This window comes from Scyliorhinus torazame, chromosome 1, assembly GCF_047496885.1.
Source record: "Scyliorhinus torazame isolate Kashiwa2021f chromosome 1, sScyTor2.1, whole genome shotgun sequence".
NCBI classification, from domain to species: domain Eukaryota; kingdom Metazoa; phylum Chordata; class Chondrichthyes; order Carcharhiniformes; family Scyliorhinidae; genus Scyliorhinus; species Scyliorhinus torazame.
The window spans coordinates 281,072,211-281,094,474 of NC_092707.1; the positions used below are offsets into that span (position 1 = coordinate 281,072,211).

The window sequence follows — 22,264 nt, forward strand, 5'->3', positions numbered from 1 at the left end:
TGGATAGAGGATTGGCTGACTGGCAGAAGGCAGAGAGTGGGGATAAAAGGGTCCTTTTCAGGATGGCAGCCGGTGACTAGTGGTGTACCTCAGGAGTCGGTGCTGGGACCACAACCTTTCACAACATACATTAATGATCTGGAGGAAGGAACTGAAGGCACTGTTGCTGAGGGGGACACGGTAGCACAGTGGTTCGCATAGTTGCTTCACAGCTCCAGGGTCCCAGGGTCGATTCCTGCTTGGGTCATTGTCTGTGTGGAATTTGCACTTTCTCCCCGTGTTTGCGTGGGTTTCCCCCGGGTGCTCCGGTTTCCTCCCACAGTCCAAAGATGTGCAGGTTAGGTGGATTGGCAATGATAAATTTCCCTTAATGTCCCAAAAAGTTAGGTGAGTTTGCTGGGTTACGGGTGTCGGGTGGAGGCGTCGACTTAAGTGGGGTGCTCTTTCCAAGAGCCAGTGCAGACTTGATGGGCCAAATGGCCTCCTTCTGCACTGTAAATTCTATGAAATCATTTATGTCAATGGTAAAATTTGAGGGGCGGGATTCTCCGACCCACTGCCGGGTCGGAGAATTGGCGGGGTCTGGCGTGAATCCCACCCCCGCCGGTTGCCAAATTCTCCGGCACCGGATATTCGGCGTGGGAGGGAATCGCGCCGCGCCGGTCGGCGGGACCCCTCCTGGCGATTCTCCGGCCCGCGATGGGCCGAAGTCCCGCTACTGGAATGCCTGTCCCGCCGACGTGGATTAAACCACCTTTCTTACCGGTGGGCCAAGGCAGCGGGAGCGGGCTCCGGGGTCCTGGGGCGGGGGGGGGGGGGGTGGGCACGGGACGATCTGGCCCCAGGGGGTGCACCCATGGTAACCTGGCCCGCGATCGGGGCTCACCGATCCGCGGGCGGGCCTGTGCCGTGGGGGCACTCTTTGCCCTCCGCCTCGGCCACAGTTTTCACCATGGCCGATGCGGAAGGGACAACCCCCCTGCACATGAGCGGGGATGACGTCAACAGCCGCTGACGATCCTGCGCATGCACCGACTTCCGCCGGCTGGCAAAGACCTTTCGGCCCCGACTGGCATGGCGCCAAAGGCCTTTCCCGCCGGCTGGCGGCGCACCAATCACTCCGGGGCGGGGCTAGCCCCTCAAGGTGAAGGCTTGGCCCCTAAAGGTGCGGAGAAATCTGCACCTTTGGGTTGGCCTGACGCTGGAGTGGTTCACGCCACTCAATACCGCCGGGACCCCCCGCCACGCCGGGTAGGGGAGAATCCCACCCGAGGTCCCAGCACTGATCCCTGTGGCACATCACTCGTTACAACTTGCCAACCTGAAGAATACCCATTTATACCTACTCTCTGCTCCCTATTAGCCAGCCAATCCTCCCTCCATGCCAATTTGTTACCTCCCATAACATGAGCTATTATTTTCTGCAATAACCTTTTGATATGGCACTTTATCAAATACCCTCTGAAGATCTAAATACCGTATATCTACTGGTTCCCGTTTATCCACAACACATGTCACTTCCTCAAAGAACTCCAATAAGTTGGTTAAACATGATTTCCCTTTCAGAAAACCATGTTCACTCTGCCTGATTATCTTGAACTAAGTGCCCTGCTATAGCTTCTTCAATAATAGCTGCGAACATTCCTATGACAGATGTTAAGTCAATTGGCCTGTAGTTTCTTGCTTTCTGTCTCCATCTCTTTATGAATAATAGAATGACATTTGATATCTTCCAATCTAATGGGACCTTCTCCAAATCAATAGTTTTGGAAAATTAAAACCAATGCATCAACAATCTCACTAGCCACTGCTTTTAAGACCCCAGGATGAAGTCCATCAGGACCCAGCCTCTTGACAACCCACACCTCCAACAACAATTTATTCAGTACCACTTCTCTGGTGATTGAAATTTTCCTGAATTCCTGTCTCTTCCATTCTCTGCTTTAGAGCTGTTTCTGGGATACTACCTGTATCCTCTTGTAATGAATGCAAAAAAACCCCGTCAATTTGGGCAGCACGGTAGCATAGTGGTTAGCACTGTTGCTTCATGCTCCAGGGTCCCAGGTTTGATTCCCGGCTTGGGTCACTGTCTGTGCGGAGTCTGCACATTCTCCCCGTGTGTGCGTGAGTTTCCTCCGGGTGCTCTGGTTTCCTCCCACAGTCCAAAGATGTGCGGGTTAGGTGGATTGGCCATCCTAAATTGCCCTTAGTGTCCAAAAAGTTTAAGTGGGGTTACTGGGTTACAGGGATAGGGTGGAAGTGTGGGCTTGGGTAGGGTGCTCTTTCCAAGGGCCGGTGCAGACTCGATGAGCCGAATGGCCTCCTTCAGCACTGTAAATTCTATGAAACTATGTATTCATCTGCTATTTCCTTGCTTTTCATTTTCAAATTTCTATAGGACCAATGCTGACTTTGTTAACTTGATTGTTTTTGAAATATTTATAGAAACTCTTATTATCTGTTTTTATTTATATTTCTGGACAGCTTTCTCTCATATTGTAATGTTTCCCTCCTTATTAATCTTTTAGTCATCTTTTGCTGTACTTAATATTGTATTCAATCTTCTGAGCTTCCACCTATCTTTGCACAATTACATGCTTTTTCTTTAATTTTAATACTATTTTTAACTTTTCTGTTTAACTATGGATGATCAGCCCATCCCTCGGACATTATCTTACTCGGTAGAATGTATCATTCTGAAAAATCCCCTTAAATGTTTGCCACTGCATCTCTATTGCACAAGGCAGATTTTCATCTGTGCCCAGAGCAAGGTTTTTCCTGCTTACAACTTGAGGGGCACCACTCCGCGTCAAATGTGGCTGGCATGTTTTGAAAAAAAAAATTTTATTCTCCTTTTTCACATTTTCTCCCAAATCTACACCCAACAATAAACAACAATCAGTAATGAATGGCATGTCAATCCCCATATCAATAACAACACTTCCATCCTCCCACCAAACTCTCAAACATTAGCCCGCATGTCAATATAAATAGACAACAAAAAGGAATCAGGAATCACCCACAGTCACCATTAACACATACAGTCCCCCCTTCCCCCAACCCTCTCAGCAGCCCCCCCCCTAATGTACGATATAATCCAATTCTCGTAAGTGCATAATGAATACCGCCCCTGAATTGTAGAACCCCTCCATCCTTCCCCTCAGTTCAAATTTGACCTTTCCAAGCGTTAAGAATTCCAGCAGGTCCCCGCCACGCCAGGGCACAGTGATTGATCTCCACCCTAACAGGATCCGCCTTCGGGCGATGAACAAGGCGAAGGCTACAACATCTGCCTCCGCACCCGTTTTCAATCCCAGCTGGTCCGACACCTCGAATATGGCCTCCCAATGGCCCGGGTCTAGTTTCACGCGCACCACTTTAGAGATTACTCTAAAAACCTCTTTTCAGTAATCCTCCAGCTTTGGACAGGACCAATACATATGAACGTGGTTTGCAGGCACGTCTGCAACATTCATACACATCTTCTCCCCCCTCAAAGAGCCGGCTCATCCTCCCCTTGTAAGGTGTGCTTTATACACCACCTTCAGCTGTATCAGCCCCAACCTCGCACACGCCCCAACCTCATACCAGAACCCCTCCTCCATACCCTCTCCCAACTCTTCCTCCCACTTTGCCTTGATCCTTTTCAGTGGCGCCTTCTCCTCTTCCAAAATAGCCCCGTAAACCGCCGATACTACCCCCCTTCTCCAGTCTCCTTGTCGTCAGCACCTCCTCCAGCAATGTGGAAGCCAGCTCTACTGGGAAGCTCTGTATCTCCTTTCTGGCAAAGTCCCGAACTTGCATGTATCTAAATATATCCCCCTGCAGCCATTGGCATTTTGAGAGGAATTTGCAGGTTTATACTGACCCCATTTGGCCACATTATGAATGCACCTTCCTTGGCCGTCAAGTCATGGTGTGGGGCTCGAACGTCTGGCCCAAAGGCAGGGATGCTACCCACTGCGCCATGTGACCTTCTTTAGACCTATCCCTTAACCTAATTTGCCAATTCACTTCAGCCAGCTCTGACTTCTGCCCTCATAACTGTTCATATTCAAATTGTTGGGATCCCGGATGAGAACCCAACTATATTCAATTTGTAAAACTGTGAAGAAATGTTACTGCACCACAGGAGTGAAAACACTGATCCATAGGTCTCTTTTATGTTAAAACAAACTTTAATTTGAACACAAAATTAACTACATTAGCAACAAAGAAATTGTTTAACAGTTAATGGTTACAACAGTTCTTAAGTAAAAGAGAAATCCATAACTTACTTCCTAAACCTGCCACTATATTCCAATTAAGCAAACCAATATATTTTAAATACCACTCCTGAATAAAGTTAACAATCAGGTTTCTACTTGCTTTACTTTGTGCAGAATCTTTGGAGAGAAAACCTTTCAGGACCAAACTGAAACACCTCTGTTCAGAAGAGAGTTCTAGAACCAACTGACCTTTCAGACAGACCTGGCTCCTCTCATTAACTACATCATCTATACTCAAAGCACAAGGCATTCTTATGTCCCTTGACTTGTTTAGCCAGGACTAAACACAATAACCTTCAATCCCCTTAATCCAAACAACATTCCATTAGCCCAAGCTTTTTACAGTGCTTTAATTGCACCCCTGGCTCCAAACCCTAGTTGCCTTTTAAACTAGGATTTCATTAAAACACCACAGCAGTAGTCATACACACACTAACCCAGGCTTTTAACTCTTATTGCACCAAATACCTATAACATAATATATTTGTAATTCCTACATTCATCACAACTTCAATGAGACCACCTCTCATTCTTTTAAACCCCAGGTAATATAGGCCAAATCTTCTCGATCTCTCTGTGAGACAAAATGAACTCAAGAAAGTACAACTTTATCAATCACATGACTGTTGGTAAACTAAGATATGCTGTAACATAGTAAGTTATTTGGAGATACTTCATCCACAGATTATACTTGATTGAAACATATGAGATCCTGCGGGGTATTGACAGGATGGGTGTGTAGAGGATGTTTCCTCTTGTGGGAGAATCTAGAACTAGGGTTCACTGTTTAAAAATAAGGGGTAATCCATTTAAAGAGGAGGAAAAAGCAAATACTTTCCACTCAGAGAGTCATGAGTGTTTGGAACGGTCTTCCTGAAAAAGCAGTGGAAGCAGAGTCTTTGAATATTTTTAAGGCAGAGCTGGTTGATTATTTTTGAGAAAGGGCTGATAGGTTATCGAGGGGAAGGGAGATGCAGATTTGAGGTTACTATCAGATCTGCCGTGATCGTATTAAATGACGGAGCAGGGTCAAGGTGCTGAATGGCCTACTTCTGTTCCTTGTTCATATGTTCCTATCAGTATAATAGAACATTTTTCTGCAATATTAAATGGAATTGCTGGGTGGGGACCCCATGTGATGAGGTAGAAGGCTGGTTTCACTCCCCGCCTGATATTACTCATTGACTTTAATGGATAGCAAAATTGGATGGGGTGTAAAATCCCAATTGTGCCCACTGCCATTCATTTTCCACTCAATAAATTCGAATGAGATTGTCCTCTCATGAAAGTGAAAGTTAAAAGTGTCAGGACATTAATTCTTGACTTAAGGTGACACATAAACTTACTCAGGTTAGTCCCTCGATTACTAACAAGATGTCCTTATATACTTTCTATTTTACCACAGCTCCCATTTGCAGAAGGACTCTATCACTTCACTCATAGTGGTATTCCAAAGGCCAGAAGAAGACGCAGCATTCGTCATAAGCTTTATCTGGTAAAGGACCCGAGGGTAAGCTAATGTTTCTCCACCCTTCAGCAACCGTTACCTGGGCAACAATTCATAATGTGGTCAGCTAATCAGCGGGAAACAAAAACAACTCTGCTATTTGTGGCGAGGAAATTCAGAAAGGAGAAATACAACATCTGAAATGGCTCAATAGTTCAACGTGTAATACTATTCTCTAATTTTATTCAAATTTTATCAAATGTAATTTACATCAGATACGGTTATCCTGGGTTTATTGCTGAACTGGGTCATATCATTACAACAGGCGATGTGGAGCTCAGGGAATGACATCGTGTTATGCCTGTGCAGTTTCACTGTGGCATAGATATCAACTTGTCAGCAAAGGCCATTGAGAATGTGATTTGCATGTTGAGAAGGTTTAATATTTCCCTTTCTAAAAACTGTATCATATCTTGGGGTTAAACTTAATTGCTTGTATAAAGAGTAGATGCTGATTGGAGTATGCACTGTGAAGAAACAGCAACAAATGAATATTAAGTAAAAAGTGACTGAATTCATGGGACCAATAATTAGAAAACTGCCATCAAAATTGTCACGTGACTGTTCATATTGAGGCATCCTATTCAATTATATTCGCAAACTAAAATAATAAAGGACATTGGACACAATATATTAAATCATATTCACTTCTGCCTTTTGCAGGATGGGTGACAGATGTTTTCAAATATCACAATACAAAATATAGGAATAGAGACCTAGAATATTTGTAATAATTAAAGGACATAAAAATCTTACATACATTAAAAGAGGACACAGATACTTCTTTTTTTAGCTCAACCTTTGCTCTTTCCAATTCTGGTGAAATGGAGTTGAGCTACAGATGAACCTAATCTAATTGAATGGTGGAAGAGAGGCTGAATGGTCTCCTCTCGTTCCTATTAAATGCCAGCTATTATGATAAATATCAAACATGCGTACGCAAATGATGATGACAGTGTAAATTTCTGTAAAATTCCCAACTTGAAAATATACTACTTATTGACAATTTTGCCGTCTTTATGATCTAGGCCTGTGCCCTTGTTGAAGTTGCCAACCTCCCAGGAATGATCTGGAATTTCGTGGAATTGATTTCCAGCACACAGCTAGGAGCAAACCTGGAATAAAAATCATAAGGTCATTAAATAGATGATGGGCGAGACTCAGCGGACTGAAGTTAAAGTCTGCTGAACAGCATATTTATCGGGTGTTTCTCGGAGGCTGCAGCGCAGAGAAACATCCTGCTATCCAATGGCACTTTGCCATTCTTTTTGGTCTCAGGGATATTCTTTCCACTGAGGCCGCACTTAGAGGGATTTCGCAGATTGAGATGCCATTTTGTCCAACAGCCCCGATCTTCCCCGCCCCCCCGTGATGATAAACATAAGGCAAATTTGAACATAATGTCAAGCAGGACCTCCGACAACCACTGGCAGAGTAAACTCATCACATGGCCCTGTGGTCTAGGAGTTGGGAGTAGGTCATGCTGGAGGACAGATGTATTTTGCAGTAGTTCCACAATAGTTAATTAGTGTTAGTAATTTATTATTTTCTTTACCCTAGTTACCTTATCACGCAGTTGTTCTACAATAAGTTATTTAAACAAAATGTTCTGTAGTTCATCATTCACTTCAGCCAGTCTACAGAACATGACACCCCTCTTTCAGGCCATCCCTCTTTTTTGGTCCCCTCTCAACCTCCAACACTGAGGAGACCCCCGGGAAAACACCCTCCCTCTACTTGGCATCCCCCCAGGCCTGACCCCCGGTAATGCCAACCTGGCACCTTGGCACCCAGGCACTGCCAGCCTTGTATCCTGACAGTGCCACCCGGCACTGCCATGGTGCCAAACTGGCAGTGCCAAGATGTCTAGGTGCCTGGGGGATTGCCAGAGTGCCACCTTGTCCTGACCTTGACCACCTTGATGTCTCCAAAGGCCTGGGAGACCTCCCCCCAGGGTACCGTTACTCCTGGTCCACGCTTGTGTGGACCAGTACTAAACAACACCCTAGTGAGGTCTCCCAGGCACGGCCGGTGAGTCCCGGGCGCCGGGTGAATCTGGCGTCTGGATATTTACATGGCCCGTTAAGGAGAGTGGCATCCAGATTGTGCTGGGCGGAGAGAGTCGGGTGACTCACGATCGGCCCGGCACAGAGCTCAATTTGGCTCAGATTACACCTTAATTCACTTACTTCCTCAAAAACAGGAAAAGCAAGTTTTAAGAACGTGCTACACTAGCCCTATCAGTGGGGACCTCTAACTTTTTCTGGTTATACTATAGTTTCTGAATGTGGGTCAGTTTGCTCAGTTGGCTGGCTGGCTGATTTGTGATGCGGAGCGATGTCAACAGCACGGGTTCAATTCCCGTACTGGCTGAGGTTATTCATGAAGGCCTGAATTCTCATCCTTGCCCTCGCCTGAGGTGTTAGTGACCTCTAGTTAAATCACCACCAGTTAGTTCACCCCCTCAAAAAGGAGACCAGCCTATGGGACTGTGGCGACATTTACATTCAGTGCTCCTGACCAGCTCTGGACTTGAGGTGATTGAATCTCCTTTCACTAGGCCAGGCTTCCTTACCAATCTGACAGATTGACCCTAGGAACCAAGGAACAATAGGAGGCCATTCAGTCCCTTTATTCAATGGGTTCATGGCTGACTTGTATCATAACTCCATCCATCTGTCTTGTCTCCATATTTTGGGCTAGTAAAAACCTATTGATCTCAGAATTAAAGAGCGGGATTTTCAATCCCCGCCCACTGCTGGAATCGCCAGGTCCTGCTGAAAGTCAATGGACTTTTGGCTGGACCACCAAATCTCCCACGTTGGGTCTCACCATGAGGGGGCTGGAAATCATAGCAATATGTGAGAGAGAATTCCATACTTCTACCATCCTTTATGTGAAGAAGTGTCACAGGCATTTGGAGCAACGGTTTTGGCTATGGATCAGCATGTCCAAGGTCTGGGGCATTCTGTGCAAGCAAGGGTGGCATGCAAGGTTGGCACCACCTCCTACTCGTGCACGCGGTTGGACTCCTCCACCTGCGCCTGCAAGTGCTGGACGCTCACCGACAACCCCTCATGTAGTCCCTGGCTCTGCGACTGCATCTCCACAATCAATGGGACTGTCGGTCTTCAGCCAATATGATTCACTCCACATGATATCCAGAAATGGCTGAAAGCACTGGATACTGCAAAGGCTATGGGTCCTGACAATATCCCGGCAATAGTACTGAAGACTTGTGCTCCAGAACTTGCCATACCCGTAGCTAAGCTGTTTGGGAAGTGCTACACCACTGGCATCCACCCGGCAATGTGGAAAGTTTCCCAGGTGCGTCCTGTACACAAGAAACAGGATAAATCCAACCCAGCCAATTACCACCCTATCAGTCTACTCTCCATCATCAGCAAAGTGATGGAAGGAGTCAGCAACAGTGCTATCAAGCATGGACATTGAAGTCTCAACCCAGAGCATATTCTGCACCCTTGTCACCCTCAGTGCTTGCTCCAAGTGGTGTTCAACATGGAGGAGTACTGATTCATCAGCTGATGGTGGCCGGTACATGGTAAACAGCAGGAGGTTTCCTTGCCCATGTTTAACTAGAAGCTATGAGACTTCATGGAGTCCCAGCCAAGAAGATGCCACTCGTTGTGCTGGAGTGCGCCCATACAGCTGATGGGTCAGCTGGGGCCAGAGGGCACCCAGGGGGTGCCACCTATCCGACCCGTGGCCCTAAGTTTACAGTGGGCTGTCAGTGGTATGCGCAGCTGCACAGCTGCCTTGATGGCTGCAACAATGGTGTTCCGTGCCCGTCCACCCCGACCGCACAGCCCACCTCCTGCTACCCCCCGCTACCCACCCCGGCCCTGGCAGAAGCCCCCCGACCAGCGGCACAGCTGTCACCAAACTATGGCGATGTTGGACACTTTCTGTGCCCCCTCTCCCCCTCTGCAATCACCGTGCCGGTTTCACAATTTTTAAAAGGACAAGTATACCGCGCCGTTGGCAACTCGGCCCATCGGAGATGGAGCATCGCAGAAGCCCTGTAGAATACCAGGTCGGGCCTGCTAGTTATATGCAAACGGTGTCCACTGTATGTGTGTTCTGGTATACATTGATGCCGTTGTAGAGGTGCCGGAGAGTTGCGATTTGGTGCCAAATTAGCACCCACCGCGATTTTGGAACTATTCTCCACCCAAATGAAGAATCCCGCCCATCTATTTTCTCTGATGAATATTGAATTGTGGTATTTTGCACTGGAGGGTAAACCTGACTGAGTGCTGATTAGAAAGAAGGAAAATGCTTTTCTGATCATGATTCAGACACAAACATTTATATCCATGCATCTAGAAAGCAGAGTTAATGGTGCAATATTAGCTGGCTGGGAGAGTAACAAGAACAAAACTGATGGCCTTGTCTTTTCTAAACTGTTTGGGAGGATTCTCCAGGTTATAGTGATGGAACAGCGTTTGATAATTGGGAGCCTGTGCACCAGGCAATTGGGGGAGCTAATTTTTCTTTAGCCCTTGCCCTCCTGTGCCTGAATAGCATTGTCGCCAAATTTCCTCTGTGGTTTTCCTGTGGTAACACTTAAACACACCTGAAGAGGTCACAGCAACAAGAACCACATGAAAATAATGATCAGATACCTCTACACACCAATGGTCGGTAACAATACGGTTGAATTCACAGGCAGGCTGGCCCCATAATATTTTCCTGCATTCCAACAGTGAGCACACTTCAAAATAAATTCAATTGCTTTAAAACACTTTGGGATGTTCTGAGGGTGCAGAAGGTGCAACATAAATGTCGGTCTTTTTTCAATATCAAAGTTGGCCTCATTACTTCCAGAGTTGTCACTGGAGAGCGATTTGTTTTAAAGTGACAGGCTGATATTGTTCAGAACAGTCTTTCTCTTTGACCTCTGGCTTTCAGTCTGATACGATAGTATCAATATTCGTGTTCGAATGTTGTTTGTCTTTTCTCACTAATTGAGGGAGGCTGTGGAATCATTGTTTTCCTTGTTTGAAAGCAAATGATAAGCAACAACTGCAAAATTCTTTGAAGGAGTTTACCTGGCTCTCTTGACAGCCATCATCATATAATTTCCTTACCAAAAAGGGAATTTTCCTGTGTCCCTGTAGCCCTCCAAGACAACTGCGCTCCTCACGTTCTGGTCATTTGTATGGTCACTGATATTAATTGCTGCAGCATTGGCTGCAACTTCCGCTGCTGAGGCCCTATGTTCTGGAAATCTCTCCCTAATCATCTCTCCTCTTTGAATATTCTCTTTGAAACCCACTTCATTAACCAAACCTCTGGCCTTCTGTTCCTAGTATCACCTGAAGAGACTCTGTGTCAAATTTAGCTTGATAACCCTCCTGTGAAGCACCTTGGGATATTTCGCCACACGGAAGGCCTTGTTGTTCAGAGGGCAGCATCTCTGTTATAAGGTGCTGGAAGTGAGGCGCCGGCTTTTTGTTCTCCTGAATCTGGAACTCCTGGTGATTCCCACTGCATAAGGTGGTCTCTTCCCTATCACAGGAATGGCTGAATTGCCCATCTTCATCTCTTCCCTAAATGTCCTCGGTTTTTATTTATTTGGGGGGGGGGGGCATGTAAAAGGTACATAAGGCATCACAATTGTGTGGGACAGATAAATGGACCAGAGACTGCTTTTCTGTTCATCCTTCTTTGCACCTTTGTGGGATGATTGCTGAAAAGCAAGATCGCTGCAGGACCTGATCTTAGAGTGTTTGTTTAAAAGTAGATTGGGAAAATAGTGTCAGTGAAACACTTTTCTCTGAATCCCATTGAAATTGTGTTCCTAATGTAGAGAAGATGATATCGCAATTAATGTAATCAGTTTGAAAATTTTAATTGAAGTCTTCGGGATCCTTATGCCCAATCTAATATTAATGTATTTGCTCATGCAGAATGTTTTTCTTACAGGTAAAACATGCCCTGCAGCAAGAAGCATTTGGCAGAAAGAAGCGAGGATATCGAAGCATTAGTGAAATTGGTATCATGATGAATGATCCTTTGTTTACTAAACAATGGTATCTTGTAAGCAACATCTGACTTACCTACATCTCCTTTACTTGTGCTTAATGTTTACCTGTGTCTATTATCTTTTATTGAATTTTATTCTCCTTGGGATGTGGGCACAAATGCCATTTATTGCCCATCTCTTGAAGTTCTGGGAAGGGTGGTGGAGGGCCACCTCCTTGAACCACTGAAATCCAAGTGCCATCGATGCCCCCAGGTAGGGAGTTCCAGTATATTAACCCAGTGACAATGAAGGGACAGTGATAGATGCCCAAACCAGGCTGGTAACTGTCTTGGTGATGGTGACTGACCTGCCCCTTCTAGGTGGCAGAAATTAAAAGCAAAAATGTAGAAATATTTCTAACCTTCAACATGAGACATCATCACCCTGCATCATAGGCTGTTTTCAAAATTCCCAATTATATCATGTGCATTTTTGTTATCACAATTTAAAATTAGATTTACATATTAATAGAATTAGATTTGAACTTGATGATCAACCACGGTCATAATGGAGGGCGGAGCAGACTCGAATGGACTCCTCCTGCTTCTATTTTTTAATGTATATTTTAATTCTTTCCTGGGTTTTGAGAGCGAACATTTATTACCCTTTCCAAATTGCACTTCATGCTCATCAATTTTAGAGGGCAGTTAAGAGTCAACCACATTGTTGTGGGCCAGAATGGGCAGATTTCCTTCCCTAGCGGACATTAGGGAACCAGATGGATTTTTAGCACAACTGGCATTTGTGTGCTCACCATTACTCATGCTAACTTTTCATTGCCAATTTATTGATTCAATCTAAATTCGTCTGTCGCCATGGTGGGATTTGAACTCAAGTGTCTGGATTGTTAGTCTGGTAATATTAGCAGTACCAGAGGTGCAAATCTAAAATGCATTTACCTTACCTTGTTGCTGCTGCTAACAGATTTCTAATCAAGCGTGTGCATCTCTCAGGTGGCCGAGCATTCAATTTGGTGTTCTTCTGTTGAGGCATTGTCAGGACATGGGGTTAATTAATATCACAATTTGGGACATTAACTACACTATATGTGACCAATTGCATGAAGCTTGGTTATTCCTACTCATATAGAATGTAGGCGAAGGCCATTCATCCTCCCAAGTCTGTCCCACCACACAATCAGATCATTGTTGATCTGCATCTTACATCCATCTGCCCACCTGGGTTCCATAACCTCTATTGCCCTTACCTGACAAAGATCCATTAATCTCGGTTTAGGAACTTTCAATTGACTGTTTACTTTGCGGTTGTCACTTCCTGTGGGGAATTTTGGGAATGGTGAGGAAAGCCAGAGATATAGAAGAGTGGCTGGAGAGTAAGATTCCAGTATGACCTACTGAAGCTGTTCTGGCATAGCTCCAGCAGAAAAGTCTTGGCCAATAACTTCCAGGAATTTTCCTCCTCATTGAATCAATGAAAATAACACTGGTCAAAATGCCTCAAATTGTTCCCCACAGTGAATTGGTTTTAGAGCGCTTTTATGTGCAAATTTGAAAACGTCCTGGTGATTCGTCAATTTTGTGAAGGTTTTAACTGGAGAAATTAAAGTATTGTCTAGGTTTTCGGTGTAATATTATTTTACAGTGAAGTACCTCTTTTACATACTTGGTGAGACTGATTTCACTTTTTTTCGGTTTGTAAATTAGCCAGATAATCAGAATGTCAACAGCTCTAATATTAAGACTGTTCCATTACCTGCCTGGGTTAACCCGTTGCCAACTATGTTATGGAATTCACTGATGCAATGGATAATTCAACTGGCTATCTTTTGACATTGAACACAATCAGTGTCTGCGTATATTTTTTAATATATTAACTTTTGGTATGTTGGGGTTGCTAAAATTTGCCCATTCCCAGTTGCCCTTGAGAAGGCAGTGATGAGCTGCCTTCTTCAGCCCGTGTGCTAAAGGTGCACCCACAATGCAAAGGGAGTTTGAGGATTTTGATGGATGCCATGGAGTTAAATGAACACAAGAAATTGGAGCGGAAGTAGGCCCTTCAGCCTCTTGAGTCTGCTCCGTCATTCAGTAACGTGATGGCTGGGCATCCACGGGTGTAATTTTCCAAACAAATGGCAAAGTATCAGGTTCCGACTGAAAACCAGCATGTTTCTCTTCAGAAATGCAGCCAGATTTTTTGTCCAGATCTCCTGACATTTTGCCAGAAAAGAATCAATGGGCGTGTTTAGCGCCATTACGCTGATGAGGCGTGGCCTCATAGAGGCGACAAGCCCGACTATGCAGAGATCAGGGTGCCACGATCAGCGAGAATACTGAGCTCCCTCCCAATCCCTTCCCCGCCCAGCCATGGAGGATCCCCCGCTTCGGGACGAACCCCCCTCCCTCAACTATAGAACTACCAGGGGGCACTCTCCTCCCTCTTGCCCCCCCCATGTTCTCTGGTGCGCACCCTTCTCTCGCCACCATACATGAGGGGAAGATCCCTCTCTCAATGCCTCCTCTCAGCGCCCCCTTTTAGTGTCTCCTCTCAGTACAGTTAAACTTTCGAAAACCAATAGTGTATCGTGCTGGTGAGACATCACACTTCTCGGAGGGGAGCATCACCCGGCATTGGAAGGTACAGTGTAAAGTTGTTTAACTATATTTAAATTAATGGAAATCCCTGGGCATGAACCTGATCACACTGGCGGGGGTGGGGGGGCTCTCAAACCACAATCTTTCCAGAGCCATTCCGATTAAGGCCCTCTTGTGAGATTTAACGGCCATAACGGGATTTACCCGCATACCGAATGGCCCCAAAAATCACACCCTTTACAGTGCAGGCCCTTGTCCATGATTATCCCTCTCACAATCTCAATCTACCAAGTGGAAAGTGGTGACTTACTCCAGGAACGGAGACCAGTTATTACATATCAGCTAAATTTACCGCTTATGAAAGAGAGGAATTGGCAGAGACTTGCTAGCTCTCAAGTGTCCTTTTTATCTGAGGGAACACAAGGTGTATGTGTGTATGTGCGGGGGCGGGGGGTGGGGGGGGGGGGGCGTTGTGACAGAGTCAATGGACTAAAACTAAACAAATTACAAAAGAAAAAATAGTCTGTGCTAATACACCCTTACTCTTTGGATTTTTTGATTTCTTGCCAGCTCCCTGATAACTACTTTAAGGAAGCCAGATGTAGGTAATTTTGTTATAAACCACTGTTTTAGTCTGGGCCAGGGATCTGGTGGAGTTGTGGCCTGAAGGAATCATGCACGATGGCACAGCCTGAAACTGGAGCCATTTTAATGCGCAGTCCTCATTTTCATTCGGCAAGGCTGACGATCAGTATGCAGAGGCTGGGGCCTGTCGGAGGAGGTCAATGCGGGGATTCAAGAAAGGTCCCTGGCAGTCAGGTAAATCGATCCTCAGCGAGCTGGAGAACAGAGGGAAGAGAAGAGACCTGAGGCTCCCCTAGAATTCTTCTCCTCCCAACCCTGATAACTGTGCCAGTTTACTGTAACCTCTGTGGCAATACCCACTTCGACTGAATCTTTGCTGAAATCATTTTGACACCTAAATTACATCCTGCCGTGCTTACTAGTCATGAGGGCTCCCACTATTTTTAAAATTCTTTCACAGGATGTGGGTGTCACTGGCTAGGCCAACATTTATTGCCCATCCATACTTGTCCTTGAGAAGGTGGTAGTGAGCTGGCTTTTTGAACCACTGCAATCAATGTGATGTAGGTACACCCACAGTGCTGTTAGGAAGGGAGCTCCAGGATTTTGACGCAGTGACAGTGAAGGAATGCCGATATATTTCCAAGTCAGGGAGGTATGTGTCTTGGAAGGTAACTTCCAGGTGGTGGTGTTTCCAGGTACCTGCTGCCCTTGTCCTTCTAGATGGTAGTGCCCCTGGATTTGGAAGGTGTTGCTGGAGGAAAAGCCACTGCATGCTGCACGGAACCATGCCACCACCAAAGATCCAGGGGTCAAAATGGTGGGAGGACAGGGCATTATTGGTACAGATCATGCCACTTTAACGCCCCTGCCCCTCTCCATTCCTGCTGGGTTTATAATGGATTGAAGTTCTGAAAAATAAATTTGCAAATACCGAAACATGTTTATCCTTTGTATGTTCTCACTTTCGTTCAAATAGGTCAACACAGGTCAAGCAGATGGAACCCCTGGCTTAGATCTTAATGTTGCTGAGGCTTGGGAATTGGGTTACACTGGAAAAGGAGTAACCATAGCAATCATGGACGATGGTAAGAACTCATTGAATGTCATTACCGAAAGCCACTTTTGATGATATGTGCTCATGTGTTTCTCTGTGTCTTTTACTGAATGATGAATTTTGAAGGGGTAAGCAAATATATTCGGTGTCTTTCCCCTGTTGTAATTTCTCTTTAACTTCACACGGCACAGTGGCAAAATGGTTAGCACTGTTGCCTCGATTCCGGCCTTGGGTGACTGTTTGTGTGGAGCTTGCACATTCTCCCTGTGTCTGCATGGGTTTTCTCTGGATGCTCCGGTTTCCTCCCACAGTCCAAAGATGTGCAGGTTAGGTAGATTGGCTATGCTCAATTGGCCCTTAGTGTCCAAAGGTTAGGTGGGGTTACGGGGATAGTGTGGGGGTGGGCCCAGGTAGGTTGCCCTTTCAGAGGATCAGTGCAGACTCGATGGGCCGAATGGCCTCCTCCTGCACTGTAGATGTTCTATGATTCAATGATTCTACAATGCTTGCATTTAGACTTAATGATACCCATTAAACTACATCCTGCTGAAGGAATTGTTCCTCTGATACAAGAAGTTGATATTATAATTGTGCAAATGTATTTCACTCTAGATATTTCTCATGCCATTTCTCAATGCTTTAAATCTCTTTAGAGCTGCTGAAAATGTAATGTGTTGAGTTAGCAGAACCTCCTTTTAGGATTTTAAATCCAGTGTATGTAATGTTTTTATTGTTTTAATGCAGGGATTGATTACTTGCACCCTGACCTTGCTGAAAACTATGTAAGTACAGAATGGATTTTCTTGCTTGTAGTGGATGCGTTGATAGATGTCACAAGTAATAAAAGATAATAATTGATTGTACGCAGATTGTAATGAAATACTCAATAGCCTGGATCTTCCAACCAATGGCAACGATTGTCAGATTGCCGCTGCATTTGTAAAATCCCCCAACTCGATGCTGCCCCACCTTTCTTCCGGGATCTTCTAATTCAGGCTTTCCCAGAAATGTGCAGCACAGCCTCTCTCAGGGTACTCCATCAGGGTGGAGTAGAGTGGGAAATGAAGATAGAGTGAAGATAGGACATGTCCCTGTTTTACAGCACAGCTACCCATGTGGTAAATTTATAGGTCCAGTTAACACAAGGTTAGCAAAAGGATGAATGGGTGAATAGGTAGGTAGGTGGGTGTGGTGGTGAACTGGGTGAGGTGTGTGAGGCAGATAAGTGGATAAGTGGATAGGTGGGTAGGTTCAGGGTCAGAAGGGTAAGTGGGAAGGTTGGTACATGGTTCGGTGGGTGAGTGAGTATTTGGTTCAGGGTAGTCGAGTCAGTTAGGAATGGTAGTCATGTGGGAAGGGGAAGTCAGGCCAGGGTGTAGTCAGGCCTGATTGTTTTGTCAGATGGTCGGGGGATAATTGGGTCAGGTCAGGGGCAGTCAGTTTATTGGGGTAGTCTGGTTGGGTCAAGGGGTAGTCAACGGAGGTTAGAGAGTTGGTTGGGTTAGAGAGGTAGTCAGGTCAGGTCAAGGGGTAGTCAGTCGATTGGGGGGCAGTTGGGTTGGGTCATGGGGTAGCCAGTTGATTGGAGGGTAGTCAGGTCAGGGGGTAGTTGATTAATTGGAGGGCTAATCGTGTTGGGTCAAAGGGGTAGACAGTTGATGGGGGTGGGATGGGTGTTGTGTTGGGCCAAGGGAGTAGTCGGGTCACGTCAGGTCAGTGGGTAGTTGGATGATTGTGCGAGAGATGGGGTAGTCAGTTCAGGTTATGGGTGATAGATATATGGGGTCGGGAGGTAGACAGGTTGTATCAGGAGATAGTCAGAACAGGTTGGGAGGGTATTGTAGGGTCAATGGGGTAGTTGGGGAAGATGGGGGAGTTGGTTGTGTAATTACCTTGATGCAGTGTAATTGTCCATTGGAAGTTTAAAAATTTCTGGGAAATTCCCATGTTCGTCCATGCATCAGGACTTCCACAGAGTTGTGACGTGCACATCTTCAGACATACAGGCTGGATTCTCCGTCGCCGTGATCCTCCGCTTCGCTGGCAGAGTACTCACACCCATGGATTACCCGATGGCATGGGGGTGCCCACAATGGGAAACCCGGCTGCTGGGACAGGGGAGTGCCGCACCAGGAAACGGGTGCGGCGGGACGGACAAGAAATTGGAAGATTTGGCCCCTTCTGTTACAGCAGTGAAGAGTTTCTCATAGAAGGAACTGTTTCAGTTGTTACTGAAGACAGATGTAATTGTACAACTAAATTCAGATTCAAGACAGCTACGTTCGAGCTTTTCTTATTCTCAGATTATAGAATGTCACAACAGGTGAATTCTTAATCATTCATCTGCTCACCCACAAGAAGGCGCCAATGTTAAATCCTGATGTATTTAAGGGAAAGTCCACAATTCTGGTCACTGCATTACAGGAAGGACAATTGCAATTAAGAGGGGAACAGAGGAGACTTCTGAGGATGTTGCCGTGATTAGAGAATTTTAGCCATGAGGAAGGATTGGACAGGCGGGGGATGATTGCCTTGGAACAGAGCAAGCTGAGGGGGAAATTTCATTAAGAGGGCTTAGATAGAGTGGATAGACAGGACCTAGTCCCTCAGCAGAGAGGCCAATAACCAAGGGGCAGATATTTTAAATAATTGGGGAAGATGGGGAAAAATTAGAGGAAGTAGAGGAGAAATTGTTTCTCCTGCGGGTGGTGTCTACAACTCATTGCCTGAAAGAGGCAGAAACCCACTGGAAAAAGCACTTGATTGCAGTAATCTGCAGGGCTAAAAACTGGAAAGTGAGGGATCTGGATAGTTTGTCATTGGCAGGCACAGGCATAATGGGCTCAACGGCCTCCTTTGGTAAATGTTTTAGCTTTCCAAGTTTCAAAATAAGCACGCAAGAGAGAAAGAATCTGAATGATTTGCTGATAGGGGTAGAAAGAGAGGGAAGAGAGGGTGCTCGTGTGGAGCATAAACACCATATGGACTTGCTGAGCCAATTGCCTTTGTTTTAGTGTCGTAGATGTAATAATAATGACTGCCTATTTCTGTCAAAGCTTCGAGAAAACAATGAGTTTGAAAATGCTGCAACAATTCAATTCACAGCATCCTGATTATTAATCTAGTTTTCGAGAAAATTCAGTGACCTCTCTCAATCACACAGCCAAAGATGGCTGGCACAGATTTGGATCACTATTCCTTGGGAATTTTAGAGCTCTGCAATATAGAATATTTTTCCAGCTGTATTACAAATTTGGTCTTTTGTTTTGCGAGCTTCTGATCTAGATTTGAGGTTATTTTTAATCTGATCACAACCTCGAATCTGCCTTGACCAAAGTCACCAAAGTGACATTTGATGTGATTATGACAGTGACAAGCTGTCTCTTTTTGCTGTCCTTTCCTTTCTATATCATCTAATGCCATTGAATGCTTCATTTCCCATCAGCTTTCCTCTTGTATCGCCAAGGTAATCTATAACCATTGCTCATTCTCAATTACAATAAACGCACTGCAGCCCTTATTCATATCTTTGCTCACAATAAGTTAAATCAAGTAATTCCAAATCTAAGTGCCATTTTAACAATATGAAAAGTGGTAATTATTGCCAATTCACCCCTCTGATACTGAAAATCAACTTTTACAATGTGTGGAGTCCCATTCCTTAATGTTTGAATTGTTATTGGAAATATTAAATTCCTATGTTTTTTTTAATAGTCCCTTCAATTTATTTTCCCTCTCTCCTAATTCAACTGTTCTTCCTTAAGGTTTTAATTGTTACTAGAGATATTAAAATCCTAATTTTTTTATTTTCCCTTTCTGTCTCTTTTCTTTTAATCAGATCTTTCTTTCCCTCTTTTCATTTCTATTTTTGTACCTGATGTAATATTGAATTTACTCACCCCAATTTCCTTCTCAATCCTTCCACTGCAATTTCCTAATTCTTAAGATTAATTGGTTAAGGAGTATACAGGACTTGCAGTGTTGAACTGAAGACGCAGTTGCCCAGTTTCACTCACTGTCGCTATCAGCTCACACGTACAGCAACTTGTCACGCAAAATATTCAACAAAAACCTTTCTAGATGGTCTCTTCGACACATTACAGCTCATTGTTAATGCTTTGATCCAATGATCTCCCGAATATCTAAACCCTGCTTCACTAACTGATATAAAATGTATGTTGAATCCTTTCTTGTGAGAATAATTGGCAAAAACAAATGAGAGATTAATTGAAATGGTTTCCATTCCATTGTTTTGTCACTGAGTGGAATATATTACAATGAGGTGCAATGAAGAAGCATGCATTTTCTTTAGAATTTCACTTTGGAACTTGACAGCGTGTTCGAAAATAAAGGCAGGTTGTGCCAGAGATTGTTAAGTGCAGGTGATGATATTCCTGTTAATTTGATCAGGGAGCTAAAACTCCCCCAGGCTCTGGCTGTGTCACTTCAATAGCAGACTCATAGGCTACTCCTGTCACATTAAAATTCATAGTATTCTGGTCGCTAAGCTGTTGTTGAAGAGAATTTTTAATGTAATAACAGCTGAATCATACTGAACACCCTCAGGCAGGGAATGGGGGGAGGGGGGTGGTATGTGTGTTTGACTGACGAATAGAGGTGGAATACGAGGTTTACGCACTTGGTATTTGACCCTCCTCCAGACAGAGTAGCCAGCAGAAAGATAAAATGGCCCCACCCAACATCAGATACAAAAGTAAAGTGATTTGCTCTCGACCATGGTCTGATGAGGGGGAAAAAAAGGAAGACAATTCAGGACAATATTTCTCCACATGTAGGAACAGGCAGAGGCTATTCAGTCCCTTGAGGGGAAGCAAGGGAGGCCCAAGCTGCCTTGGGATAACCCAGAGGCGCCATCCAAACCCACCTCCTCCTGGTCAACAAGAAGATTAAAAAGGCTGCCATGGCAACCTTTATCATTTATATAATCTTAAGGGACATGGTAGAAAATGGAGTATTTTTCTCAAAGCTCACTGATGTTCAGAGATTTAACAACTCAGCATTAAAGCAACAACCTGAAACTCTCACCTGAAACATCACCGAAGCATCTTTTGATGGTTCGATACTGATAGCATGCCATTGTGTAATTTAAACAAATCTAAATCCAGCTTCATCAATCAGAATGATTTAACCAGTTTATTTTGCAAGTAAACTTAATTTTAATGATAGTTAAGTTTTAATTTCAGAGGGAAACATGGTGGAAGTTTGTTCTGTTTGCCAAGAATGTCATTTTACAATTTGCTATTTAATATTTTTATTCATTTCTGTGTTGCGGATTATCCCATTGAAATGTATAAAATTCCTAGAGGGCTTGAAAAGTTAGATGTTGAGAATATGTTTTGCACCGATTGGAGAGTCTAAAACTAGGGTTGGTTTTCCTGCTGGCTTTGGGATCCCAGTTTTTGTGAGCAAATGAGGGTGTGAGGACTGTGCTTGCCGACAGTGAGAATAGGAGAGGTGGGTGCTTCAAAGGCAGGCTGGGATTCAGGAGGGCAACTCAGCGTGGAAATACCCTTGCTGGCTTTCATATTAGTCATTAAATACCAAGGACAGACCGGTAGGTTCATCAGGGTGGAAAGGAAACCCCTCTACTGGATCGGGATTGACCATAAATGTAGCCTTTCATAAATGCAGTCCCCACTTTGGGGCATGGACCCTCCAGCTTCTGTGCCCCCCCCTCCAATCCCCCCCCTCCCCCCTCTGCCTCACCCATCCCCCAGCCTGCCACAGGAAGGCTGTTTCCATTGAGCTGGCAGTCTCTGCACAAGGCTGGGGAACCATAGTGAAGACAGCAAAATGCTGACAAGGCTGAAATATTGTCTTTAATTGGAGTCTTGACCAGCATAAGGATGTCCACCCCCATGATTGTGGATGGCCAATTCTCTTCCCAGCCTGCCCCGGGAAGATCCCTGGCATCAAGAATGCATCGGGATGTCATCCCAATGTGCCTCCCAACTGTTTTTCGTGGCCCTTCACTTCCAAGCCCACCATCACAGGGCACAAGAACACAGGAACATAAGAGGTAGGAGCAGAAGTAGACCATTTGGCCCCTCGAGACTGTTCCACCAATCAATATGATCACTTCCTGCTCATTCCCCATATCCCTTGACTCTCTGAGTGTTATAACCTGCCTACATACCATTGGCTGGGGACTTATGACTATCCCACAATCCTGTGGGAGTATGAGCTTCCCCAATGAGGGGGGCGGAGAAACCACTAGTAAACTCC

At 45.0% G+C, this 22,264-nt stretch overlaps 1 protein-coding gene across 1 annotated transcript in view; it reads left to right on the forward strand.

Moving 5' to 3' along the window:
• The window catches only part of LOC140421795 (neuroendocrine convertase 2), a 151,174-nt gene that overhangs the window by 46,708 nt on the left and 82,202 nt on the right, over positions 1 to 22,264 (forward strand). The window contains exons 2-5 of the mRNA XM_072506690.1: positions 5,674 to 5,778; positions 11,725 to 11,838; positions 15,941 to 16,049; positions 16,763 to 16,800. Coding sequence (XP_072362791.1) covers positions 5,674 to 5,778; positions 11,725 to 11,838; positions 15,941 to 16,049; positions 16,763 to 16,800 — 366 coding nt within the window. The remainder of the gene's footprint in view (positions 1 to 5,673; positions 5,779 to 11,724; positions 11,839 to 15,940; positions 16,050 to 16,762; positions 16,801 to 22,264) is intronic.